The sequence below is a fragment of the Equus quagga genome, unplaced genomic scaffold, assembly GCF_021613505.1.
Source record: "Equus quagga isolate Etosha38 unplaced genomic scaffold, UCLA_HA_Equagga_1.0 220_RagTag, whole genome shotgun sequence".
In the NCBI taxonomy this organism is placed as follows: Eukaryota; Metazoa; Chordata; class Mammalia; order Perissodactyla; family Equidae; genus Equus; species Equus quagga.
The window spans coordinates 3,100,921-3,127,760 of NW_025799647.1; the positions used below are offsets into that span (position 1 = coordinate 3,100,921).

At 32.8% G+C, this 26,840-nt stretch overlaps 1 protein-coding gene across 4 annotated transcripts in view; it reads right to left on the reverse strand.

The window, feature by feature from the left end:
* Positions 1–26,840, reverse strand: part of LOC124233758 (gephyrin) — a 574,265-nt gene that overhangs the window by 195,872 nt on the left and 351,553 nt on the right. For all 4 annotated transcript variants that reach the window (XM_046650942.1, XM_046650941.1, XM_046650940.1 and 1 more), the window contains one exon: positions 9,252–9,386. In XM_046650942.1, the coding sequence (XP_046506898.1) occupies positions 9,252–9,386 (135 nt within the window). The remainder of the gene's footprint in view (positions 1–9,251; positions 9,387–26,840) is intronic.

A 26,840-nucleotide genomic window follows, 5' to 3' on the forward strand; every position in this document is an offset into this window, starting at 1 on the left:
ATAACTTGAACAAAATTCCAATGGATACCAAGAGAAATCAATACTCCATTTAACAGAGACACGTTTCACCTAAATGAGAAAGATCTTAAAAGAAGCTAGAATATTTTCAGTTTATAATCTCTACCTTTACGTAGTAGCATGGAATGCAAAAGGTGAAATAAATAAATGCAAATTATTTTATATGAACTAGATATTAATGTAATATCAAAAAGACAGCTAAACAGAATAATACTTATTCAGTCAGTGTAAAAACTTATTTCAAAGGAATAAAATTGTAAGCCTACAGGGGACTTTAGGAGTTACTTAATTTAATGCCATGATGTTACAGATAGAGAAACTGAGGTCCACTAGCTCTCACAGTTACAAAGTGGCAGACTAGGACTGATACTCAATATTTAGTGCTTCACAGGGCAATACTTTTACCTATCCAACGGTGTTAACTTTTCAAACAACTTTGGATCCATAATTTTTAAATGTCTGCCAATAAATCAGTCAAATGCAAACGTTAAAAACGGTTTCTTCCAGAATATCATTAAATTCAATTCATGAAGATGCAAAAATGATCTCTTCCTGGTATCCATATAAATTACAGGAATCAAGGGCCTAAAAGTTCTGCAGATACTTTCAACAAAGGTAGAATTAACATAAGTTGCTAAGTTTAATTAAAAGAAGACTCTACAACATTTACCTTCCAGATGAGTATCATGGCATTGTTTTTAAAACTGCAAAATAGGACACAATTAAAATATCCAAAATAGAGGTAGGTGAAATACCTATGCCTCATCCACAAATTAGAATACCAAACAACAATCAATACTAATATCGGAGAAGGTAATTTAAAAACATAAAGACGTTCATGACATAGAAAGATGCTCATATTACTAAATGAATAAGACAGGTTACAATATTATATAGTTTAATAATAATAGCTAACATTTAGTGAGCACTTCTGACATTTCAAACACTGTGATAAGTGATTTATATGCATTTTAAAATTTAAACCTTAAAAGAACCCTATAAGGCAAACAGTAGTAGTATTTTTCATTTTACAGATGAGATAATTAAGGTTATAGAGGTGAAGTAACTTTCTGAAAGCCACACATATAGAAAGTGATAAAGCTGAGATTCATTGCCACGCCTGTTAGACTCGAGAACCTGAGCTCTTAATCACTGCCTTCCCATTAGATCCATTTATATAAAATATTTGCATGCATAGAAAAAAATAACAGAATGATTGATACACAGCAAAATTTTAAGTCGTTATTTATTAAGGGTAGTCTTATGAGAACTCCTCTTTTTGCCTATATGAATTTTCTAAAATGAGTATGTATGTACTTTTTTTAAATAAAAAAAGACCACGCCACTTTAGACTGTCTAAGCTATGAAACTGTTACCTCTATAGCTAATGATTTCTCATTAGCTATATTTTCTTGGGCTAACTAATCAAATTTCATTTGTGAGGTCATATTTCAAAGTTGCAATTATACATTTCACAGTTAAGTTATACTTAGCTTCAGTGATGAATATAACTCTGTGAATATTAACTAATTAGAAAAGAATGTGGGATTTCCATTTTCAACTATCATTATATATAAATGCAGAGGGGACACTTAGAGGAATGAAGAAACAGAAACAAATGTAAAATCCTGTACACTTAGCAGAATGTCATAGAACAACCATTGAAAATAATTTGTAAACTCAAAATTAATAGCTAAAATATATTATTATCTAATTTTAGTTTTATCAAAATACAAAATACTTTACCATATTGGATAGTGCCTTTCTCATTAAAAAGTACATAAGAGAACCATCCTTTATTTGAAGTCTCAAGAATATATTTTGCTATCAAACTAGAATAAATAGTAAAATAAACATTGTTATAAAGGAGAAACTGGACAACAATGAACAAGAGTGGAAATTGTTCTCAAAAGTCTATAGGAGCCAGTCATTTAATGCAAATGAGTAAAACAGCCTGGAGGGTATAAAGAATGCCAGCTGATTATTGATGTATGTCAGTGCTGGCCCAGTAATGTCAACTTAATATTTTTAGGAAAAGCTGAAAATTGATATTTTTATTTAAAATCTCACTAATTTTAAATGTTTCAAACTAATTAAAAAAAAAAAAGAGGCATTCCCAATTATATCCCTAATAAAATTATCTTCTAATAACTAGGTTATGAGATAAAGAGGGCTCTCTGTGTACCTATTAGTAGACAGGATATCCTGGGGAAATATTAGTTGCTATCCAAATGCAGAAGTAGTATCACAATGGAAATGAGTAGAGTTAGCTGGGAATTATAATTTCTGGTCTTGTGACTCCTTTGTGATGTCTTCTCTCATTTTTAATCAGGGAGGAGAATCTCTGTTCCTTGCCCTAGAATTAATCTGGATCACAGAGTCAGGGTGAATCATTTATAATGCTTAAGCATGGTACTAGTGGTCATTTACATAAAGGATAAGATTTCTGGACTGAGAATATCATTATAATGTTGTCTCAACGGAAAATAATGAAAACTAAGATTCAACATACATAATTTGACCCAGGATATTTTCAAGAAACAAGCCAGTTTGCTCATTTGTCCATAATAGTGGTTCTTCAAGTGTTTTTCATGGACCCATGAGAGTCCCTGAGATCCTTTTAGGGGTCCACAGGCAGAATTATTTTGATAATAGTATTAAGACATTATTTACCTCTTTCACTATGTTGACATTTGCACTAATGGTATAAAAGCAATGGTTGGTTGGCCCCTTAGTGCAAATCAAAGTGGTGGATCCAAATAGTATGAATAGTCATTGTATTATTCGCTACTGTGTACTAAGAGAAAAAAAACCTAACAGTTTCAAAAAGGAAAAGCTAGTTTCATTTACCATTGTCCTCAATGAAACAGTAAATACTAATTTAACTAAAATTTGTCCCTTGAGTGTAACAAAATGGGAAGTACGAATAAAATACTTCCACTGCATACCAAAGGATGATGCTTGTCTTAAGGAAGAGCACCTATGAAATTGTTTGGAGTTGTAAGCTGAAGTAGCCAGGTTTTATACAGAACACCACTTTCACTTGAAAGAATGAAAGAATGACTGACAGACTATGATTATTCAGACTTAGAGGTCTGCTAGACATTTTCTCAAAAATGAATGAAATGAGCCTGTCACTTCAAGGAAAAGAGACAGGATTTGTTGCTTTTTCTGCCAAAAATAAAATTCTAGCTTTGAAGCAAAAATTAGAATTGTGGAAAACATATATCACCGTGAGCTTGAGAGCTTCTAATGCTCTCAAGGCTTTTTTTGATGAGCTTGGTTGTTATATTAACAGAGATGATGTTTTTATATAATATAATAGAATACGTCAACACTTGGAAGAACTTATATTTTCCAAGTGACCAAGAAATGTGTTCCAAAATCACGCCTGGTTATATACAAGATCCATTCAAAGTTCAAGATAGACCACTGGATTTTAATACATGAGAGAATGAAATGGTCCTTGACAGGGTTTTAGCTTCCACACTTCAATTAACTTTTAATAGGCTATCAATTGTAAATTTTTGACGTAGTGTCAAAGAATATCCATAATTATCAGAAAATGCCATTAAAATAGTCCTTCCTTTTTCTAACTACATAACTGTGTGAGGCTGGATTTGTTTCTTCATATTCTTCAACCAAAACAACATATCACAACAGACTGAATACAGAAGATGTGAGAATCCAGGTGTCTTCTATTAAACTAGACATCAAAACATGTTTGAAAAAATGTAAGACAATTCCATCCTTTTCAGCAGATATTTTTTTGTTTTGGAAAATATTTTTTTCATAACAATGTTACTTATGTTAATATATAAAGGCTTCATTATTCTTATTTTGAAGAAAAAAACATTTAAAAAATTTCTCAGTTTTAATTTATAGTACAGCAAATATCACTAGATATAACCCACATAAACAGAAGCTATTTGGAGTCATTAATTTTTAAGTGTGTGAAGGAGTCCTGAGACCATTAAGTTTGAGAACTGCAGGATTTGACCAATAATGTTGAGAATATTATTGGTCAGTACTCCCAGATAGGGCAGTTAACTTTGCACAAAAGAAAACATATTTTTATGTCTAGAGAATGTACTTTTAATATCACTAATTCAGTGTTCTCCAACGTTTTTGGTGTTTGTTCACTTTACATGTAGAATCTATAATTTCTATAATGTCATTAACAGTTGAACAGATGTTGATATACCAATGTTGATGTAATTTCAAACAAAAGTAAAGAAACTTGATGGTTAGTGTAGTTTTACTGATTTTGTTTAAACTCTTAAAAATAGTGGAAAATAATTTGCAGGCCCTGGTGAGAGCCATGATCTAGGCTAGAATTTGAGCAACTTCATGAGATTCTCCAGTGACTTTGGAACCTCATGTTTAGAACCAATGAACTAGCCATATCACATGATCACCCTGATGTTCACAAAGGAAAGTGGTGATGACATGGAATAGTTTGTAAAAACTACAATCACTAGGAAAAAATCTCAGAGGGACTATTATCCTGATACTGGATCAATAATGTCATTTTTATATGTAAAGGAAATCATACTGCCTTTCAGACATATACATTAAAAACTGTGAGTTAAGAAAATAGTTTATTCTTTATCCAGAGTAATCTAAATACTTTAGCTCAAAGGACAATAACAGAAACCTATAGAGAAGTCATAATTCTGCATTTTGTTTGAATATAAGATTACACATTAGTGTATTAAATGAACACATCCTTCATATAAAGATATTTCAATACCTACACTTTTTAATCACTTTATAAACTTTAATTCAATTAGATAGACAGTGCTTATATTTTCTTCCTAAGAGAAAAAAAAATAACTTGCTGGTTACTCTGGGCACAAAATTCTATTCTGACCTGTAAGGTACAAGGGTATATGCGACAACAGACTATATTTATTTATTTATTTTTTAAGTCAAACTTCAGATGCTTAGAGAATAAAAGAAGAATTAAATTAGTCTTTAAAAATTCTCTATTTAAAAAAATTCTCTATTTTAATAACATCTATAGGGAATGGTAAAATGATTGAAAGTTCAGATTTTTCTTTTTTTGGTTTTCCTCTGGTCATTATTCTTTATTTCTAATAGAGATGCTGCTGCCTTTCATAACTGAGAATCAGCACTCATTTAAGCTGTGAGTCACGCTCACTTTAAAACAGAGTTTATCTGCTACAGAATTATTCCTTTAGCAAACTATTTTTGCGGGACTATCACCACTTATGAACTTGAGTCCTCTAGATGTTGCCTACTCTTATTTAAGCAGAATCTAACTACCACTTGACCTTTTTTGGATTAGGCACTATTTTACTTAGGGCAATGAAAGACTAAAATCTCAAGTTTGTTCTTAAAAGACACTTCACTGTGTCATAAAGCAAGAGGAGTGAAAATCATTCTTCATTTCAGTCAGATTTCATTAAAAGGAGATACCTGATATAAAAGAGAAATGACTTTTTTCCCATATGCAATAAAATATTACCTCAATTCAGCAAGTAAATATTTGCTGGGGATAATGCTATTCTACGAAGAATTGTTTAGAAAAGATAATATATGGTTGTCTTCATTAGATTGTGATGAGTGTACTCAAAAGGAAATCTAAACTTGGTATATTTTATAGATCTTATACTCACTATGGCTGGAGAATCTTAATCTTAAATGATCAAAGTATAATCTAGGATATTATATTGCAGTGAACATATAAAATGTGAATCCAAAATAATGTTTAATATTATAGTTGTTGATCTAAGACAACTGGATGCACATATGCAAATAGACAGGAAGTCTTTCATCTTAAATACTGCTCAGTGATAAAAAGCTACAGAGGGAAAGGTTGGAACTGTTAGCTTTCAATCATAACTTGGATATTTAACCCTTTTGTGTTTTCGCGAAGACTAGATTAAGGGCTGCTGAAGGTTATTCTCAGAGTATTCTGTACCCCTGCTGATAAGTCATAGCACTTACACTTTATTATAATTTGTAGTTGCCTGTTTTGTCTGTTTGTAAAGGCAAGACTAATGTCTACTTGCTCACTACAGCTTTGCCAGCAGCAGGCAAAGACTTATTTAATAAATTAATCAACCCTGTTGGGGAGGCAAGGATTAACAGTTTTATCATAGACATGAAGCTCTAAAAAGGTGAGCAACTTGCTTAACGTAGTGTGGTTATTGTGTAGAGAAGCCAGCATTCGAATCCAGGTCTTCTATTATCAAGTCAAATGCTCCTTCCAGTGCTGATCATTCAATTTTCAAAATGTATTTCTGATGTAAAGAAAATATACTTGCACATATATTTCTGCACATGACAGACTGCATGGATAATCTGAAATGTAGAAGGGAGATTTCTATGGGGTTTGGCTAACACTAATATGAACTAAATTATAAGTATCACTACCAAGATGCAGTAGCAAAAAAATGTCAAACTCAACTTGTGTTCTAATTTTGTGCTGGACATTATTCCTGGGATGTCTCACACATATCTCAAATTGAATACATTCAAAACCAAAAAGCATTAACACTCCTTTCTTTTACCCTCAAAACTTGCTTCTTCTCTTTTAGTCCTTAATATACTCAATAGCATCATCATTTACCCATATCTCAAATTAGAAACCTGACTTTCTTTTTGATTTCTTCTCTGCTCTAAATTTTTATGTAACAAAATTCAAATAAATAATTTACCTAGGACAGATTTAAGTGCTACAACATATGGTGCTGAAATCTGATTCAGTAGGCAAAGGCAAAAGAAATTCATTATTTAAAATAAAAAAATCCTGATATCTGAAATTGGATTTTGAAGTCACCGAATTAGACTATTCTTGTACCAATGAAGTTTTAGTCTGAGAGTTCTTGATTGGTGACAAATGCCTAGTAACAGCTGCCTTTAAAGTGGTCATTATTGCTGAATATCATTCTCAAAACCTCCACTCAGCCCAAAGGTTTTGTTTTGTTTCTATTCATTATTCACGTCCCTGGTGAAATCCTAGAGAGGCCTTCTCTGATCATCTATCTAAGTGAGGTTTCCCTCCTATGATTTTTTATCGTTACAACTTTTTCATTTCTTCTTAACATTAATTTCAACTTATAATTATTATTGTGAAATTACAATCATTAGTATTTATGTTTATCTACCTATTTATTTTAATATACCATTGACTAAACTGTAAGGTTTAGGACAGGGCTTATATCTGTCACTGACATAAAAGCACATATAAGAGCATGGAGTTTAGAATCAATTAAGCTGTTTTATAATTTGAGACTTTTAATAGAAGGATTAATTTGACTTTCTTTACTCCTTAAAAAAAATCAATATTCAAACTAGTTTTTTATTATACCCATAAAAGTTTAAATTTAAAATTAGATAAAAGCAATAATTTATCTTTGAAGTAGACATTCTAGTGCTGATCAAAATTATCTAAAAGGAATAGAATCTTATTCCTAGATAAAAATACAGGAAAACAATTCTTCGAAAAAAAGATATTCATATACACTGTTTTATTTGAATTCATTGTCAGTTTGAACATCTAAGCATTAACTAAGGAAAAAATATCAAGACAAGCTACTTGCTCCCCCAAAGTTTTGCAATAAGCAAAATAACTTAAGAAATGTGAACATTTTTATTTTTACGATTTCACTTTAGCAAATTTAGAAATACTAAGTGATTTTAAAAATTGTATTTTATACTCCCTTTGTAATTAAAAGTGTAATCACAAAGTTTTAAAAAGGCTCAGGAACTATTACGTATAATTAAATTTAGCTTAACATATTTATGTTCACAGTATATTATTAGGGAAAAAAATACCGTGTCTTGGATAGTTCTGTATTTCCAATACCTTGGTCCTAATATTTTGTGAATGACTAAACATTTATAGTGGACTTAACTTTTAGCTTTAATTATTTCCCAGACTTTATAAATGAGTAAAGATTGTACAGGCGGAATTTAATGCAAACAATAAATTATTTTGTTTCAAAAATTTAAAAGACATGGATGAGAGTCTTCTATCCAGTTCAAGTCTTGAGAACTCCATGTTTTCATTCAGTGAAAGATGTAGCTGACTGGCTTGAATGGCATTAACATACATTTCATATCTGGAATGTTCTTACAGTTTTTCTTTATTTAAGATTTAGGAACTCAATTTTTTAAAATTATAAAATTAGTATCAGTTATTTTTGACACAAGTCTAAAAACAATGATATACAACAGCAACACTCTGAAGACTGCTGAGAAGGTTGTACCATGGAACATAAAAGCAATTGCACTACACATATCAAGAACTGCTTGATATCATTTCTAGTTAAATCTAATTATAACATTCATAAAACTCATAGAAAAGTTGGAATTGAGGAAGACAGCTACAGAAGTCCTTAAATTTGATGACAGAGAAAAAGCCACAGTTTGAAAAACTACCTGCGGATCCCTAGAATAAATTAAGTGTATAGCCTGATAGCTAACACCATATCTTATTAAATAAGAAGGAATGTTACTATTAGCTTTTTGATGCCAGTATTGGATCTATCACATAGAAAACTCAAAAGCAGCAACAACTAACATAACCAGAGAAGGGACATTCCAAAAGACAGCAGTCAGAGACATAATTAAGTTTGCTACTTAATTTATCATATACGTGAAGATGTGGGCAGCAAATAAACGTCTAAACCTTTTTCCCCCTATATGTGATTTGACACTTGGGAAAAAGTATAAAAAATAAATACTAAGATACTTCCTCCCTCCCCAAAAGGTTGGCATTAAAACTTTCTTTCTAATCATTTTAGATTTGTTTCCGAATATTAGGCAGCAACATTCCAAGTTGAAGATATTTGAAAAAATTTGGAATTATACTAGAGCAGGGAGCTACCCCAGCCTGGACAAGTTAAAAAAAATCCCTCTGGTAACATTATTTTATTGTGTTAATTTTGCTGTTTATTGGCCACAAATACATTCATCCTCTGCATAAACAAATAACTTCAGTATGCTAAAAAATAGCAGCTCTACAACAAAGAAATAGGAGCTACAGAATATGAGAGCTGTAGCAGTGATGCAGGAGTAGACATTTTGCATGAAATTTCTATTGTCCTACTATTGACCTAATAAGACAGTTTGTGAAACAGTAGGTGATAACTATATTATCTTGCATGCAATCCAACCTTGACAAACAGAGGGAAATATTGGTTAGTTTTCCCAGATTTACATAGTAGAGCAGGTGTAAGGTGCCAAGGAACTGCACTTACTTTTGGTGTTGGGCAGGAAGCTGTGGAAAGGCGAGATGTAGCCTGAGCACGAGGTGATTCTGAAGGAGTAGTGCTGAGGGAAGCTGTGTCTCGTGGGAGCACCTGAACGCCACGAGAAATGATGGAGTCTGGAATCTGAGCAAGGGGAACAAGTATGGTTTAATATTCTGAAAATACCAACATGTAAAATCAATACCCACACGTGTTTTTCTTTTGACGTTCTTTGCTGCTTAGCTCTCATATTTGGTCTCACTTACTGTTAGGTATAAATGCACCCAACAATTTGGGATAGAACAGAAATCTTCAGATCTAGAATATTTTCCCTGGCCAAATAATATTTCACAAAACTTTTATGAGAGGCATATAGTATTGTGGATAAGGGTAAAGTGTTTGACATTCACGTACTGCCTCTGCCATTTAACAGTTATTTAATTCGTAGGTATCTTCCATTTCGCTTTTAGATTCATTCTCCACCCTCCTTCACTCTCTGCTCCAAGATGACCTGTATGGATAGAACCAACAAGCTATTTTGTGCTTTCTGGTTTCTATTTGGGTTCAGCCAAGGGGAGGCACTGTCAGGAAGCTGAAGGGTTGGAGGAGAGTATGGTCTGCTATTTATTCCCCTGGCTTCTTCTCTACCAGGTCACCATAGGTTGGCTAAGATCACAGACCCTGTCAGATGACCCTATTTACAGCTCTTTTCTGGATTCCAACAGCAGCTCCCCACCTCTGCCCCATTCGGACTAGGGGTACTAATAATTAATTCCCACTATTACTAGTCCCAGGGCACTGCATTATGCCTTGCTGCTTTCTCTAAAATCTGCCCAAACCTTTGTAAATGCCATAGTCCCTTATTAAATTCTTCTCAATTTTCTATATGTTATGACTTCTGCTGGGACACTGATGAATGTATTTTTAAAATTGCCATTTCCTTTATCTAAAAGATGAGGATAATAGCAGCATCTGCCTCACTGGATTACTTCTGAGGGTTAAATAAGATAATGTATATAATTACACTAGCACTTCCAAGCAATAAATACTTAATAAATGTTGGCTATTATTATTTCATGATACCTATCAACATGATAAAGACTGATGTAATTGAGTAGCACTATTCTAAAAATATACAAATATAAGGACAAATATTGTGGATTACTTTTACAATTAATATTTATGTTAATTATAAAATTTATTTTAAATTTTAAAATAAATATGCATAATTTAGTTTATGATCAGGGCTAGTCTGACCAAGAAAAAAGAGAGAGAAAACTCAAATTATTAAAATCAGGAATGAAAGTGAGGACATTACTATTGATCTCACACAAATAAAAAGGATTATAAGAGAATACTATGGACAATTGTATGCCACCAAATTGGATAACCAAAATGAAATGGACTAATTCTTAGAAACACAGAAACTATCAAAATTGATTCAACAAGAAATATAAAATCTTGAATAGACATATAACAAGTAAAGAGATTGAATCAGTAATCAAAAAACTTCCAAAAAGGAAAAACTCAGGATGAGATGGCTTCACTAAAGAATTCTATCAAATGTTTAAAGAACTAATGCAAATCCTTCACAAACTCTTCCACAAAACAGAAGAGGAGGAAACAGTTTCTAACTAATTTTATGGGGCCAGTATTACCCTGATATCAAAGACTAGTGAAGACATGACAGGAAAAGAAAACTAAAGACCGATATCCTTTATGAATATAGATGCAAACATCTTAAACAAAATAACAGGAAACTGAATCCAACAGCATTATTAAAAAGATTATATACCATGGCCAAGTGGGATTTATTCCGTGAATGTAAGGGTGGTTTAACATAAGAAATATAATCAATGTAATACAACATAAAATAGAATGAAGAAAAAAAACCCTACACAATCATCTCAATTGATGTAGAAAAAGTATTTGACAAAATAGAACACCCTTTCATGATAAAAACACTCAGAAAACTAGGAATAGAAGGCAACTTCCCCAACTGGATAAAGGGCATCACTGAAAAACCCAGAGCCAATATCTTACTTAAGGATGAAAGACCAAAGACTTCCCCTTAAGATTAGCATCAAGGATGTCTGTTCCCACCACTTCTTTTCAACATTGTACTAGTTCTAGCCAAGAAAATTAGAAAGAAAAAGAAATAAAAGGCATCCAAACTGGAAAGGAAAAAGTAAAACTACTTCTATTCATAGATGACATGAAAAGGATTCTTTAGGATTATATATATATACTATATATAAGTTATATATAGTATATAATATTCTATAGTCTCTCTCTCTAATATGTATACTAATAAAATAAAATCAGCAAAGTTGCAGGATACATAAAGAACACACAAAAATCAGTTGTATTTTTACACACTAACATTGAAAAATTCAAAAAGAAAATTGAGAAAGCAATCCCATTTACAACAGCATCAAAGAGAATAAAATATTAAGGAATAAATTTAACCAAGGAGGTGCAAGACTTGTACACCGAAAATTACAAAACGTAAATAAATGGAAAGACATATATTATTAAGATGGCAATACTACCCTAAGGAATCTACAGATTCAATGCAATCCCTATCAAATCCCAACAGAATTTTTTGCAGAAATAGAAAAACCCATCCTAAAATTTATATGGAATCTCAAGGGACTCCATATAGCAAAAACAATCTTGAAAAATAATGTTGGAGCACTCACACTTTCCAATTTCAAAACTTACTTCAAAGATACAGTAATTAAAACAGTGTAATACTAGCATAAGGATAGACATATAGACCAATGGAACAGAAATGAGCATCCAGAAATAAACCCTCTTACCTTTAAGGTTAATTAACTTTTGATAAAAGTGCCAAGACAATTAATGGAAAGGAACAGTCTTTTCAATAAATTGTGCCAGAACAACTGGATATCTACCTTTAAAAAAATGAAGTTGGTCCCTTACCTCACACTACATACAAAAATTATCTCCAAATGGATCACAGACCTAAATGTAAAAGCTAAAATGACAAAATTCTTAGAAGAAAACATAGGGGTAAATATTCATCACTTGGATTTCATAATGGATTATTAGAATATGATAGCAAAAGCACAAGGAACAAAAGAAAATTTAGACAAATTGAACGTCATCAAAATTAAAATCTTTTGTGCATCAAAGGACATTAAGAAAGGTTGAAAGGACAACCTATAGAATGGGAAAAAATATTTGCAAATCATATATCTGTTAATGGTCTAGTATCCAGAATACATAAAAGTCACAACTCCACAACAAAAGACAAAGTAACACATTTAAAAAAACCATCATTTTAAAAAAGAGGCAAAAGACTTGAATAAACATCTCTCCAAAGAAGATATACAAATGGCCAAGGTGCAACAGGGAAAGATGTCCATCACCATCAGTCATTAGGGAAATGTAAATCAAAATCACAATGAGATATATAGCTACCCACTCAATGGCTATAATTAAAAAAAGGAAAATAAGAAATGTTGGTGAACACGTGGAGAAATTAACTTTATACGTTGCTGTTGGCTATGTAAAATGGTGCAGCTCTGCAGAAAAAGTTTGGTGGTTCCTCAAAAAGTTAAACACAGAATTATCATGTGACCCAACAATTCTACTCCTAGGTACATATCCAAGAGAACTGAAAACTTGTGTTCAAACAAAAACTTGTACACGGATGTTCATAGATACATTATTTTAATAACAAAGAAGTGAAAACAACCCAAACGTCCATCAGTTGATCAACGGCTAAATAATATGTGGTATATCTATACAATGGAATATTGTGCAGTTGTAAAAAGGGGCAACACATACAACAAAACAGATGAACCTTGAAAACGTGACATTAAGCTAAAGAAGCTTGAGATAAAGCTCATATTGTCTGATTCCATTTATATGTAATGTCCAGAGTAGGCAAATCCATAGAAACAGAAAGCAAATTAGTGGAAAGGGGGGAGGAAGTATAAGGAATGAGTGATTAATGGATATGGTGTTTTTGGGGGGTTGATAAAGCATTCTGGAATTAGACAGAGGTGATGGTTGCACAAAATTGTGACTGTACTAAAGCCACTGAATTGTACATTTCAAAACGGTTAAAATGGTGAATTTTGTGTTATGTGAATTTTAATTCAATTAAATTTAAAAAAGAATCCTTCCCTAATCCAGCATAATGAAAATGTTGTCCTCTATCAATCCATAAAGCTTTATAGTTTTGCCTTGCTTATTTAGATTCCTAATTAACTTAGAATTGATTTTTGTATATTGTATGAGATGGGGGACCAATTTCATTTTTTTCATGTGGACAGCCTGTATCATTTATTGAAAAAAGAACTTCTCCACTAATGTGTAATACAAACTCTGTTATGTATCAAGTGTCCATGTGTGTTGGTGGTTTTGGGGCTTATATTTTGTTCCATTGGACTAACTGTTAATTCTTGTACCAATAATGCACTACTTTAACTATATTAACTCCTGATATTTATAGAGCAGGTCCCACTTTGTTCTTTTGACATTAATTTTTCATATTAAAGAGTGTCTTGGTTATTTGGGGCCCTTTGCATTTCCATTCTATATAAATTTTAGAAGCAGCTTGTCAGTTTCTCTTCCTCCCTGTCTTAATTAAACACACACACACACTCTTACGAAGTGTTAGAATTTTATTTACCACATTTGTACAGGAAATATAGAAAAGTTTTGAAGGATACCCCTCTAACTAACAAAAAAGTGTCTACTTCTGGGGTAGCAGGAAGGCAAATGAGAATGAGATAAGAGGGTGGTTCAAATGGATACCAATCTTATTTATGCTTCATTTTTAGATTTTAATAAGGAGAATGTATTCACATATTACTTGTACAATTAAAAAAACTTAGTGAAAACCATGAGAGGGAGTGTTTCAAAAATCAAGAAATGGTCAACACACTCAACAACTAGAGAGAAGGAAAAGAATGAGAACAATGTCTTGCACACAGTTGACACAATAATTATTTCCTTAAAAACAAAGAAATAGAAGCAGCCATTAACTGAGAAATACAAGCTCTCTTTGACAGAAGGAATGGAACAAAGTTTAAACTCAGAAAAATAGTTTAAGCAGAAAGGACAGATGTTTAGCCTTGATGGTCTTTATTTTACTATGACAAGAAACAAGAGGAGAGAATAGGGGAAATGAGGATGTGAAAAAAGGTAAAGGACTGAAATTGCAATTCATCAATGTATATAAAAGAGACGAGAGATGAACCAAAGGCTTGCCAAGGAGTAGTGAGGATCCACCTAGGGTAAGTAGAATTTGTACTGGGTTAACTCAGCATAAATGAGAAGGAGAAATGCCAAAATCACTTCCAAAAGAAATAACATTCCTACTTTTAGAGAACTAATCTGTATTCCTATTTTCTTATGCACTGATAGCATGGAGAAAACAATTTGTCCCAGTTGATCTCAAACCCTATGTAGATATGCAATGTAATTTCAACTGTGAATTTTTAAACAATAGAATTTTCCTCTTTAAGGGAAATTATAACAGGAATACACACTTTCTTAGGAACTGTGCTGATTCTTTCTATGTTGCTGTTTTGCCCTAAAGCTAATTTGACTAATTAGGTGAACACTTCTAAAAGAAGAAAGTTATATTATCAAAATGAGAATACAAAGCCAAAGTATCATTTCCCCTTTTGAACTCAATAGTCTTTTGAAATGCCAGTAAGAATACCAATAAAGTAAACACACAAATTTGTACTCTGATGCTAAGGAAATTCATAAGCGGGCATAAATTTCTCCTTTGAATCATTATTTTCCATCACTTAAATTTTTTTTGTTTTGAAAATATGTTTAAATTTACAGAAAAGTCACAAGATTAATACAACAGAAGATCTCTCTGTTATTTGGATTTAATTTTGGGAAGCTAGTGAGCTAATTTATAATCACTGGAGTGAGTCTTCTAAAGCAGCCATGTTATGAAGGAGTATGGCTTCCACAACCACAGTGTGTCAGTCTCCATGGTAAGGCTATTGGAATTCTTGTCCAGCTTGCTGGTTAGCTTCATCATGTATACCCTTTCCTAGTAATTTCTCTGTTTAGAGGCCTTTAAGGTAGGTTGCATTTTCTAAAAATCCTACTAGACATCCAAGTGTGCAATACAGGATCTGAACTAATAATAAAAATAGATCACATATGAATACCAAAATGGGTTCAAAATATACTTCATCTATCTTCCCAGGGCTTGTGATACTGATCCTTTAGAGGCTATGATTAAGCGTTAAGAAAATTTTACTAAAGAACAAAACTACCAAACCAGTGTATCTTGAGTTCAGTAAGGTATTTGACAAGTCATTCATAAAATTCTTGTGGACAAGATAGAGAAAGTAGGTTTTGATGGGCTAGAAGAGAAATATATGTTAGCTGGTTAAGCAATTATAACCAACAGGGTTTCTGGTAGTATGTGAAATGGTCTATCCTAAATAAAAGTTCTACCAGTGACTTGAATGAAAGCATGATAAACATATCTGCATATGACAGAGATAGAAAGGACAGGTAATATACCGATGGCTGATAGAGATTTTAAAAAGATCTTAAGCTAGACTGATCAGTTGAATGCAGCAAAATAAAATTTAATGAGAATAAATATGAAGACCTGAATTTAGATTAAAATCGATGCTATAAAAAATCTACAAGAATTTATGAATCATATTTACAAAGAAAAGCCACATTTTATGATTTCATCTAGATAGTGAACATATGAAGTATGACTATAACAGAGCTTTTATTTATGAAAATAAAACTTTAAATATTCACATGAGTCTGTTTCTTTACGTGGACTATTTATACGTATTAAAATTATTCTCCCATTGGTTAAAATTATTCAGGATTTTTCTTGTTCTCAGTGGTATTTATCAGAGTCCTTATTATGATTTGTTTTCCCACATAAGTTTGCCTTCCAAAAAAATTAAAAAGTATAATCTTGCTGATACCTGTATTCCAGTATGAATTTCTGATGGTATATATAAAAAACTTAGAATAGTGTCTGCTATATAGCTGGCATTCAAATATTATCTATATCATTATTACTATAGTCACTTAATATATTGGCTTATTAGAGGGAGAGAACATGCTGATTATTTATTTCATGGAAGAATCTTTAGACATCATGGGAATTGATAAATATACCTTGGTTTTTTGTATCTATTTTGTGAAGTTGGTTAATGGACATCTATTCCTTGGAGATGGATGATGCATCATATTTTTTTGATGGAACATATTTAACAAATATTACTACAGTGTATACTATGTGCCAAACTGTGCTAGATATTGGATAGATCATATAAACTAAGAGAAATGATCTTGTCCTCATGGAGCTTACAGTCTACACATATAGAAATGAAACACATGAATAAGTACTATATCATTGTTAAGTGTGATAAGTAATATAAAGGAAAAGAACAAGGTGCTATGAGAGAGAATAACTACAAGCATAATTTAGACTGGAGGAAGCAGATCAGAGAAGTCTTTCTGTGAGGAAGAGATACTTCAACTGGGACAGAAAGAATAAATAGAAGTTAGCCAGGCAGAGTGGTGTTAAGAACATTTCAGGTAGTGGGGACAACACGTTCCCCGAGGCAAGAAAAAGCTTGATGAAGCTTAGTGAGCAATGAGGAGAGGGAGAGGAATGGTAAGAGAAGGGCCTAGAAGAGTAGGGAGGAACCAGGACATGTAAAATCTAGCAGAACACGTCAACGAGTTTTGGTTTTATTCTAAAGTAATGAGAATCCATTGAGGGTTTCAAGTAGAGAGGTGACATGATTTACTTCATGTTTTAAAAAGCTGACTCTGGCTATAAGGGGAAGAATTAATTGAAGAGAGGAAGGTGGAACTGATGAGACTAGCCACTGAAAAAATTAAGGTGAAAGATGACGTTGGGTTAAACCAGTTTGTTCCCTGGGAACTTATTATGCCAAGTAGTTTCAAAAGAACCACCGATAAATCTCACAGGATTTCCTAAAATGGAATTTGGAAGAGTAGACCAGGTTCTCATCTCATGAGAACACTAATAGTTATGATACACCTATAAAACTGGTTCATTTAAGAACATATTTTCTCATATTGCATTGTGAGTTCCTCAAGAGCTAAGCCCAAGTCATACATAATCATTTAAAAAGTCACAGCATCTAGCAGAGCGATACATACATATTGTCAAAATAACTATTTGGTGAATGAATGTAATACAAAAGAAAAGATAAATATAGACTGGATTTATGAAAGGATTTATGGAGGAGGCTGGACTTTAGCTAGCACAGGAGTTCTTAATCTAAGGTATCTGCCCTGCAATAGTACTCAACATTGGTGTGTGTGAGCCTTTGGAGAGGGGCAGCAACATTAATCACGTTCCCAAAGGTCACCACCTATAAAAATGTAAGAACCACTGAGCTAGGCCTTAAAAGATGGCTAAAGGTTGAATAAGAAGGAAAAGGAAATAATTGTTCAGTTGGGCAAGGGAGAGAGGAGGTGTGAAGGGAGAACTGAATAAGTAACATCTGAAGGTTGAGTCAGATCAGTGAGGATATCAACCCCCTAATATTAAATGTTTACTTTTATCCAGATACAGTGTTAAGTACTTTTACAACCATTTTCTTATTTGAATGTTCATAACTCACTTATGAAGTAAGAGGTGGCTTAATATCATTATTATTCCTATCTTAGAGAAGACTGGGGTTTAGAAAGGAGAAGCAATTCACCCAATGTCATAGAGCTAATAACTGACGAAACTGAAACTATCTGATGTCAAAGCTCATGTTGTTAAGCAAAGCACAAAGTATACTGTTTTCCAGATTTGGAAAAGGTCTATGTAGTTTATTTTAATACAGCTTCCTATTTATTGATAATTTTTGTGAAAAACTCATGAGAACATGTATTTGTCAGCTCAAATAATAATTACTAATTCACCACACATACATACATAACCAGTCTACAATATTCCTCAAAGGTGAATGCTAGGAAAAAACAACTAGCATCCTAGCAAGTCAACCCCTTTATTAGCAACTACAGTAGTGATATAAAAATGTCTTGGCTTTTCTAATTCAAATTTTGAGAAAATCAAACAGCCATTTATTATTAAAGGTCATCTAGCCCTCTACAAAATCCTGCTATGTGGCATCCATATGAGTAGAAACAAACAAATAATAGTATAAGCAATAAAAAAGCACACTAGCCTTGTGGACATCTTGAACAAAAATTTTATTTTCTTTTGTAAACATCCAGGCATCACTGTATTCGTCTCACACCTCAGAAAAATTGTAAAAGACTGAAGTGGAAAAAAAATATTACTAGGTGTCCTGTGTAGTGGACCATTCTGGATTATCTGCACTGCTCACAGTCTTTTAGCTTTTTTACAACTCAAGTTGTAAAAACTGATAGTAATGTAAATGGTTTCCGTCTAAATGATTCTTTTGTACCATGGAAGTGCGATGAACTGCCTTGCAGATAATGACCAAGTGTTGCATCTATTTGTAAATTCATTTCAGCCTCCCAATGCCTAGATATTTATGTTCTTCGAATTTTCCTGTGAACCAGTGGTAACATCTTTCTGATTCCTTCATTAATTAATGAATGAAATATCATCTTTGATATGTAGCCATTTGGCATTTGTAATAAAGTTAGGATTTTACCTTTAAAAAAATTTATTCCTTAACAGTTTTAGAGATCATCCACTGAGATGTCCCATGGATTCAGCTAATAAAACCAGGTAGACTGCATTGCCAGAGGAGTGCACTTGTAAGCACTTGCTTAAGCTTACATGTATTTTTTCTTGGTAACCAGAGGTGAATCCCAAATGCCCACAGAACTTTACTTAGATGACTGTTTCTCTAGTTTTAAAAAAACTTAAAAAAAAAGAAAACCATCATATTGATTTATGTTTGTTTTTGTTTCTGGTTTGTGCACTGCCAGGAAATTACTGCCCTCTGGTGGCAGCAGTGCCTGGGACTTTGCTTTTATGGTCTGACCATTTGGTGATCTCTGTAAATGGATTACAGAAGTCTATTCATTGCTGGGTGACAGATGATGAGAATCATGTTTATAGTCCTTTTTATTTGTCTATTTCTCCATTTTGAGCTGAAAACAATTAAGAATTTGGTGCCCTCTGGGAAGGAGAACAGGTCTTTGGTTTTTTGTTTTTGGTGGGGATGAGTTTTTGTGTTTCCGTGTTTACTCTGGACCTGTAGCTTAAGTTGTAGAATTGAAACTATGAGCTCTCTCTGTATTTGTGTGTCTGTAATTCAGAAAGACCTTTACCTATTGTGTTAGTGTGAAATGTTTCCCAATCTCTGGAAAGTATTAATTAAACTATATGGTCTATTAAATTAAAGGAGCTCAGTTGTAACTGGCTTAGGAGATAAAAAAATGCTTAAAGAAGTCAATTAGTTTTATAATTCTCCCAAATAAGGAAACTGAATTTCTCATACTTCAAATATGCTAGACTTAAGAAAAAACTTCTAATAGAAACTAACTCATAAATATTTTAAGAATCCATGTTCATATAATTAGGGTAAATCCTTGGCAAACAAGACTAGCTTAATAATTTTGGTTTTAAAAATTGTGTCTTTAAAAAAATTTATCAATGTTAAATATAACACAAGTATACATTTTGTTTTCCTTGGGTCATTTTCCCTAAATGTACTCAGGTTTACTGAATGAACAAGTTAACATTACATAATGCTTAGAATTATGAAAAAATATATTTAATGTTTGACTAAATTGAATCATTAGTCTGACAAATTATATTTCAACAGTATTTATGTTTTTAGCATGCCCGCGTGAAGATAATTTCCATGATCTTTAGGTAACAAGTTTTGGACAGACATTAACATCAGTTAATTACTGGATAATCATTAGATTCCTAGATAATTTTTAAACAAGATAAAATTAGGAAACTGATTGCTAATCATAATTAAAAATCTTCTTATTGTGGTGAAATATACATAAAATTTACTATTTTAACCAGTTTTAAGTGTATAATTCAATGGCATAAGGTAAACTGACAATGTAATACAAACATCACCACTATCCATTTTCAGAACTTCTTCACCATCGGAAAGAGAAATTCTGTATCCTTCAAACAATAACTCCCCATTCCCCCGCTTTCCCCAGCCCCTGGTCACCTCTATCCTATTTTCTGTCTCTATGAACTTGACTATTCTAGGTACCTCATGTAAGTGGAATTACACATTTGTCCTTTTATGTCTGGCTTATTTAACTCAGCATAATGTTTTCAAGGTTCATCTATGTTGTAGAATGTATCAAAAAACTTAATTTCTTCTTGTGGCTCAATAATATTCCATTGTATGTATATACCATATTTACGCATTTGAACATCAATGGACATTTGGGTTATTTCCACCTTTTGGCCATTGTGAATAATGCTGCTATGAACATTCGTGTACTAGTCCTTGCTTTCAATTCTGTTAGATATCTATCTAGAAGTGAAATTGTTTGATCATATGTTTAACTTTTAGAGAACCATAGAAGTGTTTTTCACAGTGGCTGCACCATTTTACAATCCCTCTAGCAACACACAAGGGTTCTAATTTCTCTACATACTTTGCCAACACTCATTTTTAATATTTTTGGGAGAGGGGGAGATTCTTTGGTGTTTTTTGAAATAGCCATCCTAATGGATATAAAGTGGTATCTCATTGTGGTTTTGATTTGCAGTTCCCTAATGACTAGTGATGTTGACTGTTCATGTGCATATTGCTATTTGTATACCTTCTTTGGAGAAAGGTCTATTCAAATTTTTTAATTGTGCAGTTTCTTTTTTCACTATTGAGTTGCAGGCATTCTTTATATATTCTAGATATTAATCCTTTATCAGACATATGACTTGCCAATATTTTCTTCCATTCTGTGGGTTGTCTTTTCACTCTTGATAGTGTTCTTTAATGCACAAGTTTTTAATTTTGATGAATTCCAATTTATCTAATTTTTCTTTTGTTACATTGATTACTAATCATAATTTTAAGTTTATGTACTTTTGCTTATTTTTATTTGCTATATAGATGGTAGAGTTTTGTGTCATGTTTATGAACATGCTTCTTTTTGCTATTTTAACAAGTAGTCAAAGGATTGCATATTGTAGAAAATTTCATTATGTATGTTCATGATCTTTGCTGTCTATTAAAATAAACATGTCAGATAGTTCTTAATTATCTTTTTTTAAATCATTTTTTTTCTTAAGATTTTTTTTTTTTTGAGGAAGGTTAGCCCGGAGCTAACCACTGCCAGTCCTCCTCTTTTTTGCTGAGGAAGCCTGGCCCTGAGCTAGCATCTGTGCCCATCTTCCTCTACTTTATATGTGGGATGCCTACCACAGCATGGCGTGCCATGTCAGCACCCGGGATCTGAACTGGCGAACCCCGGGCTGCCAAGAAGCAGAACGTGCGAACTTAACCGCTGCGCCACCGGGCCAGCCCCTTAATTATCTTAATTCATAGAGAAACCCCTCAGGTTTTCTGTATGAAACAGAAATGACTTACTCTCATTAGAGGTTATAATTCACATGAATCACTGAGACTATGTTGGTAACAACAGTGACACAGAAACACAATTGAGCATGTGCTTTTCTTTTTTTAAGGGAAAAAAAGTTTTGTCCTAAAGCAGCAATTCTCAAACTTTTTGGTCTATGGACCCCTTTACATATTTAAAATTTATTTAAAATTTCTACAGTTTTTGTACACGAGTTATAACTATTAATGCTTACTGAATTAGAAATCAAAACAAAACAAAATGAAAATTTAAAATACTTAACTCATTTGAGGAAAGCAATGATTAACACATTGCATGTTAAGTAAATTATATCACCATATTATTACGAAGATAGTTTTCATCTTGTGGATCACCTAAGAAATGCAGTCCTAAAGTAAAGTATCAGAGTATTTGAAAGAACATAATGAAGAATAAAACTTGGAAAATGAAGTTTATTTCTTTTGATTTATAATACCTGAGCCTGAAGATAAGTTACAAAATTTGTTAAAATATTCAAGTTCACTTAATTTTGATGAGCCTTTTTTCCTTGGCTTACTGATCAGTCCCTTTACCTACTGTCTGTCTACGTAATTTTCCTAGACAGGAGAGATGCTGTGTCTTACCAGAATAATTTTCTGTGCTACATGTTAACTCCATTATATGCTTGAGAGTTTAAGAGAGAAAAACCAAACAACAAAAGTTCCTTACTTATGCAAAAGCTAATTCTTACCAATTGTGTTACCTTTTATGCTTTAAAAAATGTTTTACTGTCATTTTAATTAAAAATGCAACCAAAAATTATTTCTCAGGCTTCCATGATCATATCTCAAATCAAGTGTCCAAATTTCCTCTGACAACTCAAAATTGAATCCTAAATATAGAACTTTAAAAAAATTTCGGGGTATTTTTTTCACCTAAAACTATCTTTGAGACTTCCCAGTAGGTTCCTGGAAATCACAAAAATTTGTTTTTCCAGCACAGAAAAAGAGTGATGAAAGATATAACTAGGTTTGTTACATGCATTACAATTGTAAATTTCATGGGAATTTGTCATATCAAAAGAGAAGCCCAGCCTTCTCCCAGTTAAAATTATGTAAGTAAAATGTTATTAATATAACTATTTCAGAAATTGTATGCTTTATGTAAAGTCCCTGGAGAATTGTCAAATACCCTCTGTCCCTAATGTTTTTACTCTAAGAGGATATACTGCTCAAAACTCTTTTGAAATAGTTATATTCTATTCTCCAATAGAGAATTTACTCTATTCCATTCTGGTATTACTGGTTACAGTTAATAACTACAGCTATTATGTTTCTGTCATCTACAGACGTAATTTTTTGTTTTTTTAGGAAGATTAGCCCCGAACTAACATCTGCCGCCAATCCTCCTCTTTTTGCTGAGGAAGACTGGCCCTGAGCTAATATCCGTGTCCATCTTCCTCTACTTTATATATGAGATGCCTACCACAGCATAGCCTGCCAAGTGGTACCATGTCCGCACCCGGGATCCGAACTAGCGAACCCCGGGCTGCCGAAGCAAAACGTGTGAACTTAACCAGTGCGCCACCGGGCCAGCCCCTACAGATGGATTCTGATGCTTGCTTGAAAGTTATTCTATAAGCTATAGGCCAGAGCTTGTGTATTCAACAAAGAAGGATATTTTCACAAGCCTCGTACCAGATACTTCAAACTACCAACACTTCAAAGAATATACTCTTGGGTACAGACTTCTGAAGTGTCATTGCTTAGACAACTTTTAGACCGTAACAGCCGACTGAGTATTTTCAAAATCCTTTTTAGTGCAGAAGCTGAAAGCGTCATGAAAGTAGACTGCTAAGCTAAGATCCAGTGAAATGAGAATTAATTACATAGGACTGAAGAAGAATTTTTTTCCTGGCTGCTTGTTTGGAATATCATTGATGTTTCAAATGTTCTATTTTCTGGATGTGTGAGGAAGCTCTTTTTCTTTCTTCTTAAGCTATGTATAACCCATAGAATTTAGTAGATCCTGATTTCTTAAAACTAAAATGAAATGTTTAAAAATGGTATTTGATTCTTACTGATACTCTCAGAATTCAGAACCTCTTACTAAGTTTTGTAACTTTTCTTGACATGATAGTGATTTCCACAGATTTAATAAAAATGTCTCCTTTTTTAACAGGATATAATTGGACAAACTGATGCTGAAACCAAGGACTTACATGGACTGTCATATTTGAGAATGGTGCTCATTTAATCAGATATGACTGCCACTTTGGAAGAACAAAGATTGGCTGTACTCAAGGGGCCAGTGCCTACAAAGCCATGCCAAGAAAAATGACCTGGTACTTGGAGTAGAGGGTTTCAGCCTTACATGTGGTAAGGAAGGTCACTAATATATGATAATGGATTTTACTGACCTGGAAAGAGAGGAACTTACTCAAATGACAAGTACTAGCAGGTGAAATCTGGTGAAGAGAGTTCCTTGGGCTTGGTTCCTAACCTCAGGATGGCAAAAATAGAGATTTTTAAAGTAGGATCTGAGATTTCCAATGAAAAATTCCAGAGAGAAGTTAATTTTGTGGCTTAGTATTTGCAAAACAAACTCAAGGAGGCTATATGGTTAATTAAGATCTTGCTGTACCTATATAAATAATCAAGCCAAAACTAACGAGACCAGCAATTTTTTTGTTTAAAAATAATCTTTGAAATTATGATCATAATGGGGAGGAGGGAGTTGTCAGGAAAATGGGCAAGAAAGATTATTAAATGTCCAGATTTGTATACCCTTTTGGATTATCTTCACTTGTCTTTGTCCTGAGAAGAAACAATTGAGTATTGCTCCATGTATATTAACCAAGTTTTGCATCTATTTATAAATTCATCTCAGCCTTTGTGGCTGTTGATATATGTGTACGTCCTTTGAATTTTTCTTTAAACTGGTTGTAACAGGTTACTGTTTTCTTATTAATTAATTAGTTAAATAAAATCTTTATATATATTTCCTCATTCATATTCCTCTGTTTCCAGTAGGAAACAGGGAATCTGTGTTCCCAGTGGTTCAAATAAAATCTAAGAGATGAGACCCACTTGCTCTGACTGGCCTGAACTACATGTTCCTTTAACTAAAAACTGTGACTATGTGAAATGGATATGCTGATTACATTAAGCCAACCTACCCTGGAAGTTTAGTCATTCCCACTCAAACTGTATTACTGAGAATTGTGGTATAGTGTTAGGAAGAGGGAATGGAAAATGGCTGCTGGAGAGGCAATTAACAAATATCCAATACAAGAGGCTTTCCTCAAGCCTCTTTATTTCCTGTAAAAACAAGTTGACCAGTTTGGCAATAACGAGTAATCAGATCACCGGTAACTAACTATTGGAAGAGTCAGTACATTGATCAGGTTTTACTTTCTTGATTATAAGAAGTAGATAATTGAGTTAGGAAAGTAAAGAACTAATAAAAAGAACTCCCTAGTTAGATTGTGAACTCTTTATGGGCTAGAACAATCTATTTATAATTGTATTCTGGGAACCAAGCACAGTGTTTGGCACCTACAAAGAATTCTTTAAATATTAAACTCTAAATTTACAAAGTTTATAATTTTAACCCACATATATTATTTGCTACAAATAATAACCTCTTATGACATGCAGGGCAATTATTATAATTTCCATCGTGGATATGAGAAATTGAATCTTAAATCTCGAGTAATTTGCTCCAAATATTAAGTGGTAAAGCCAGGTCTTCTAGTCAGGTCTTCTGATTTTAAGCTGCATATTTTTTTACATTATTCCACATTGCTTCACATGCCTCAGAATGTGACTAGCTGACGGAAATTGTGATTTTTCTCTTCAACAGTTAATCAGATTCTCCTTTTCAAAAGTTAATTTTTAAATTTTACTTCAATAAAGCTTGTAAAAATGAGCCAAATAGTTTGTAGAGACATTTGAAATTACTGTTCTCATATAGAGATCTGAAACACTGACCACAAACCAGGGCACTCAGAGCCAATGAGGTTCATTAATGAAGTTAGTGCCAGATAAGCATTCACAGAGTTAACACAGCTTCTTTAGGAGCACCAAGAACATTAAAGGCTTTCCATTTCATTATTTTCTGTTACGTATTTCTTCTTTTTCATTCTTTTCTATGGATGCTAGGTCCGAAGAACAAGAACATTATACTCTTTGATGTATAGTTCTGATTATCATTTGTCAAAGGAAGCATAAAAATCTACTTACAAAACTGCATATCTGTCAAAAAGACCATAACTGCTACTTACAAAGGATTAGTAAATATCAGCTAATAAGTAAGAAGTTTCTGGGTAATGCCATATGAGGACATCCAGTTACAACACTTAAATAGCCATTCTCAACTAGTTCCTCCAGAGAATTAAGCCGTAATAATTTAAGGAATCCTTTGTATGTAATAATTAATTTCTGTCCTATGCATCTAGAATGGTATTAGTTATGTGCAATCTTTGGAAGAACTGAACAAAAATAGGAGTCACTCAAATCATTTTCAGTGTAATAATATGAAACTGAGAATATGGTAACTTAAAAGCTTGGTTATGAATACAAAACTTGCAAATACTATAGTTTGAAAACCAAGATGATTATTGCAGTTGCTGTGTTGCTTTATAAGATGAGAATACAAAAGACAGTCCTGCTTCAAGTTTGGTACTTTTTGGAATGTTTCAAATTTATAACAAAGCCATATCTGGAGCATTCACATATGAGATGTCAACTGAAATTCATAAATAATTTTACTAATCAATGTTTAAATTTTCTACTTGGCCTTTCACTAACTCAAGCTTACTGCCAACCAGGCATGGCTTGTTGATATAAGGGTTAAAGTCCTCATTTGGTAGCATATCTTCCAAGTGTATACCTTTGGTAGTGTATCTTCCAAGAGATTATTAATGTTAGTTTTCTCCTCCATCCCCTCTGAAATTCTGGGTGTTTTTCCTAAGTATTTAAAGCCAAATTTCACTTTATTATTTGTTTCTTTTTTTCCTCTCATTTTATATCCATATTAGGGATTGAGATAGATCTTTTTGCAGGCTTGGTCTAAATTATCACTGCTTAGTCACTTATGCTTAGCAGTTTA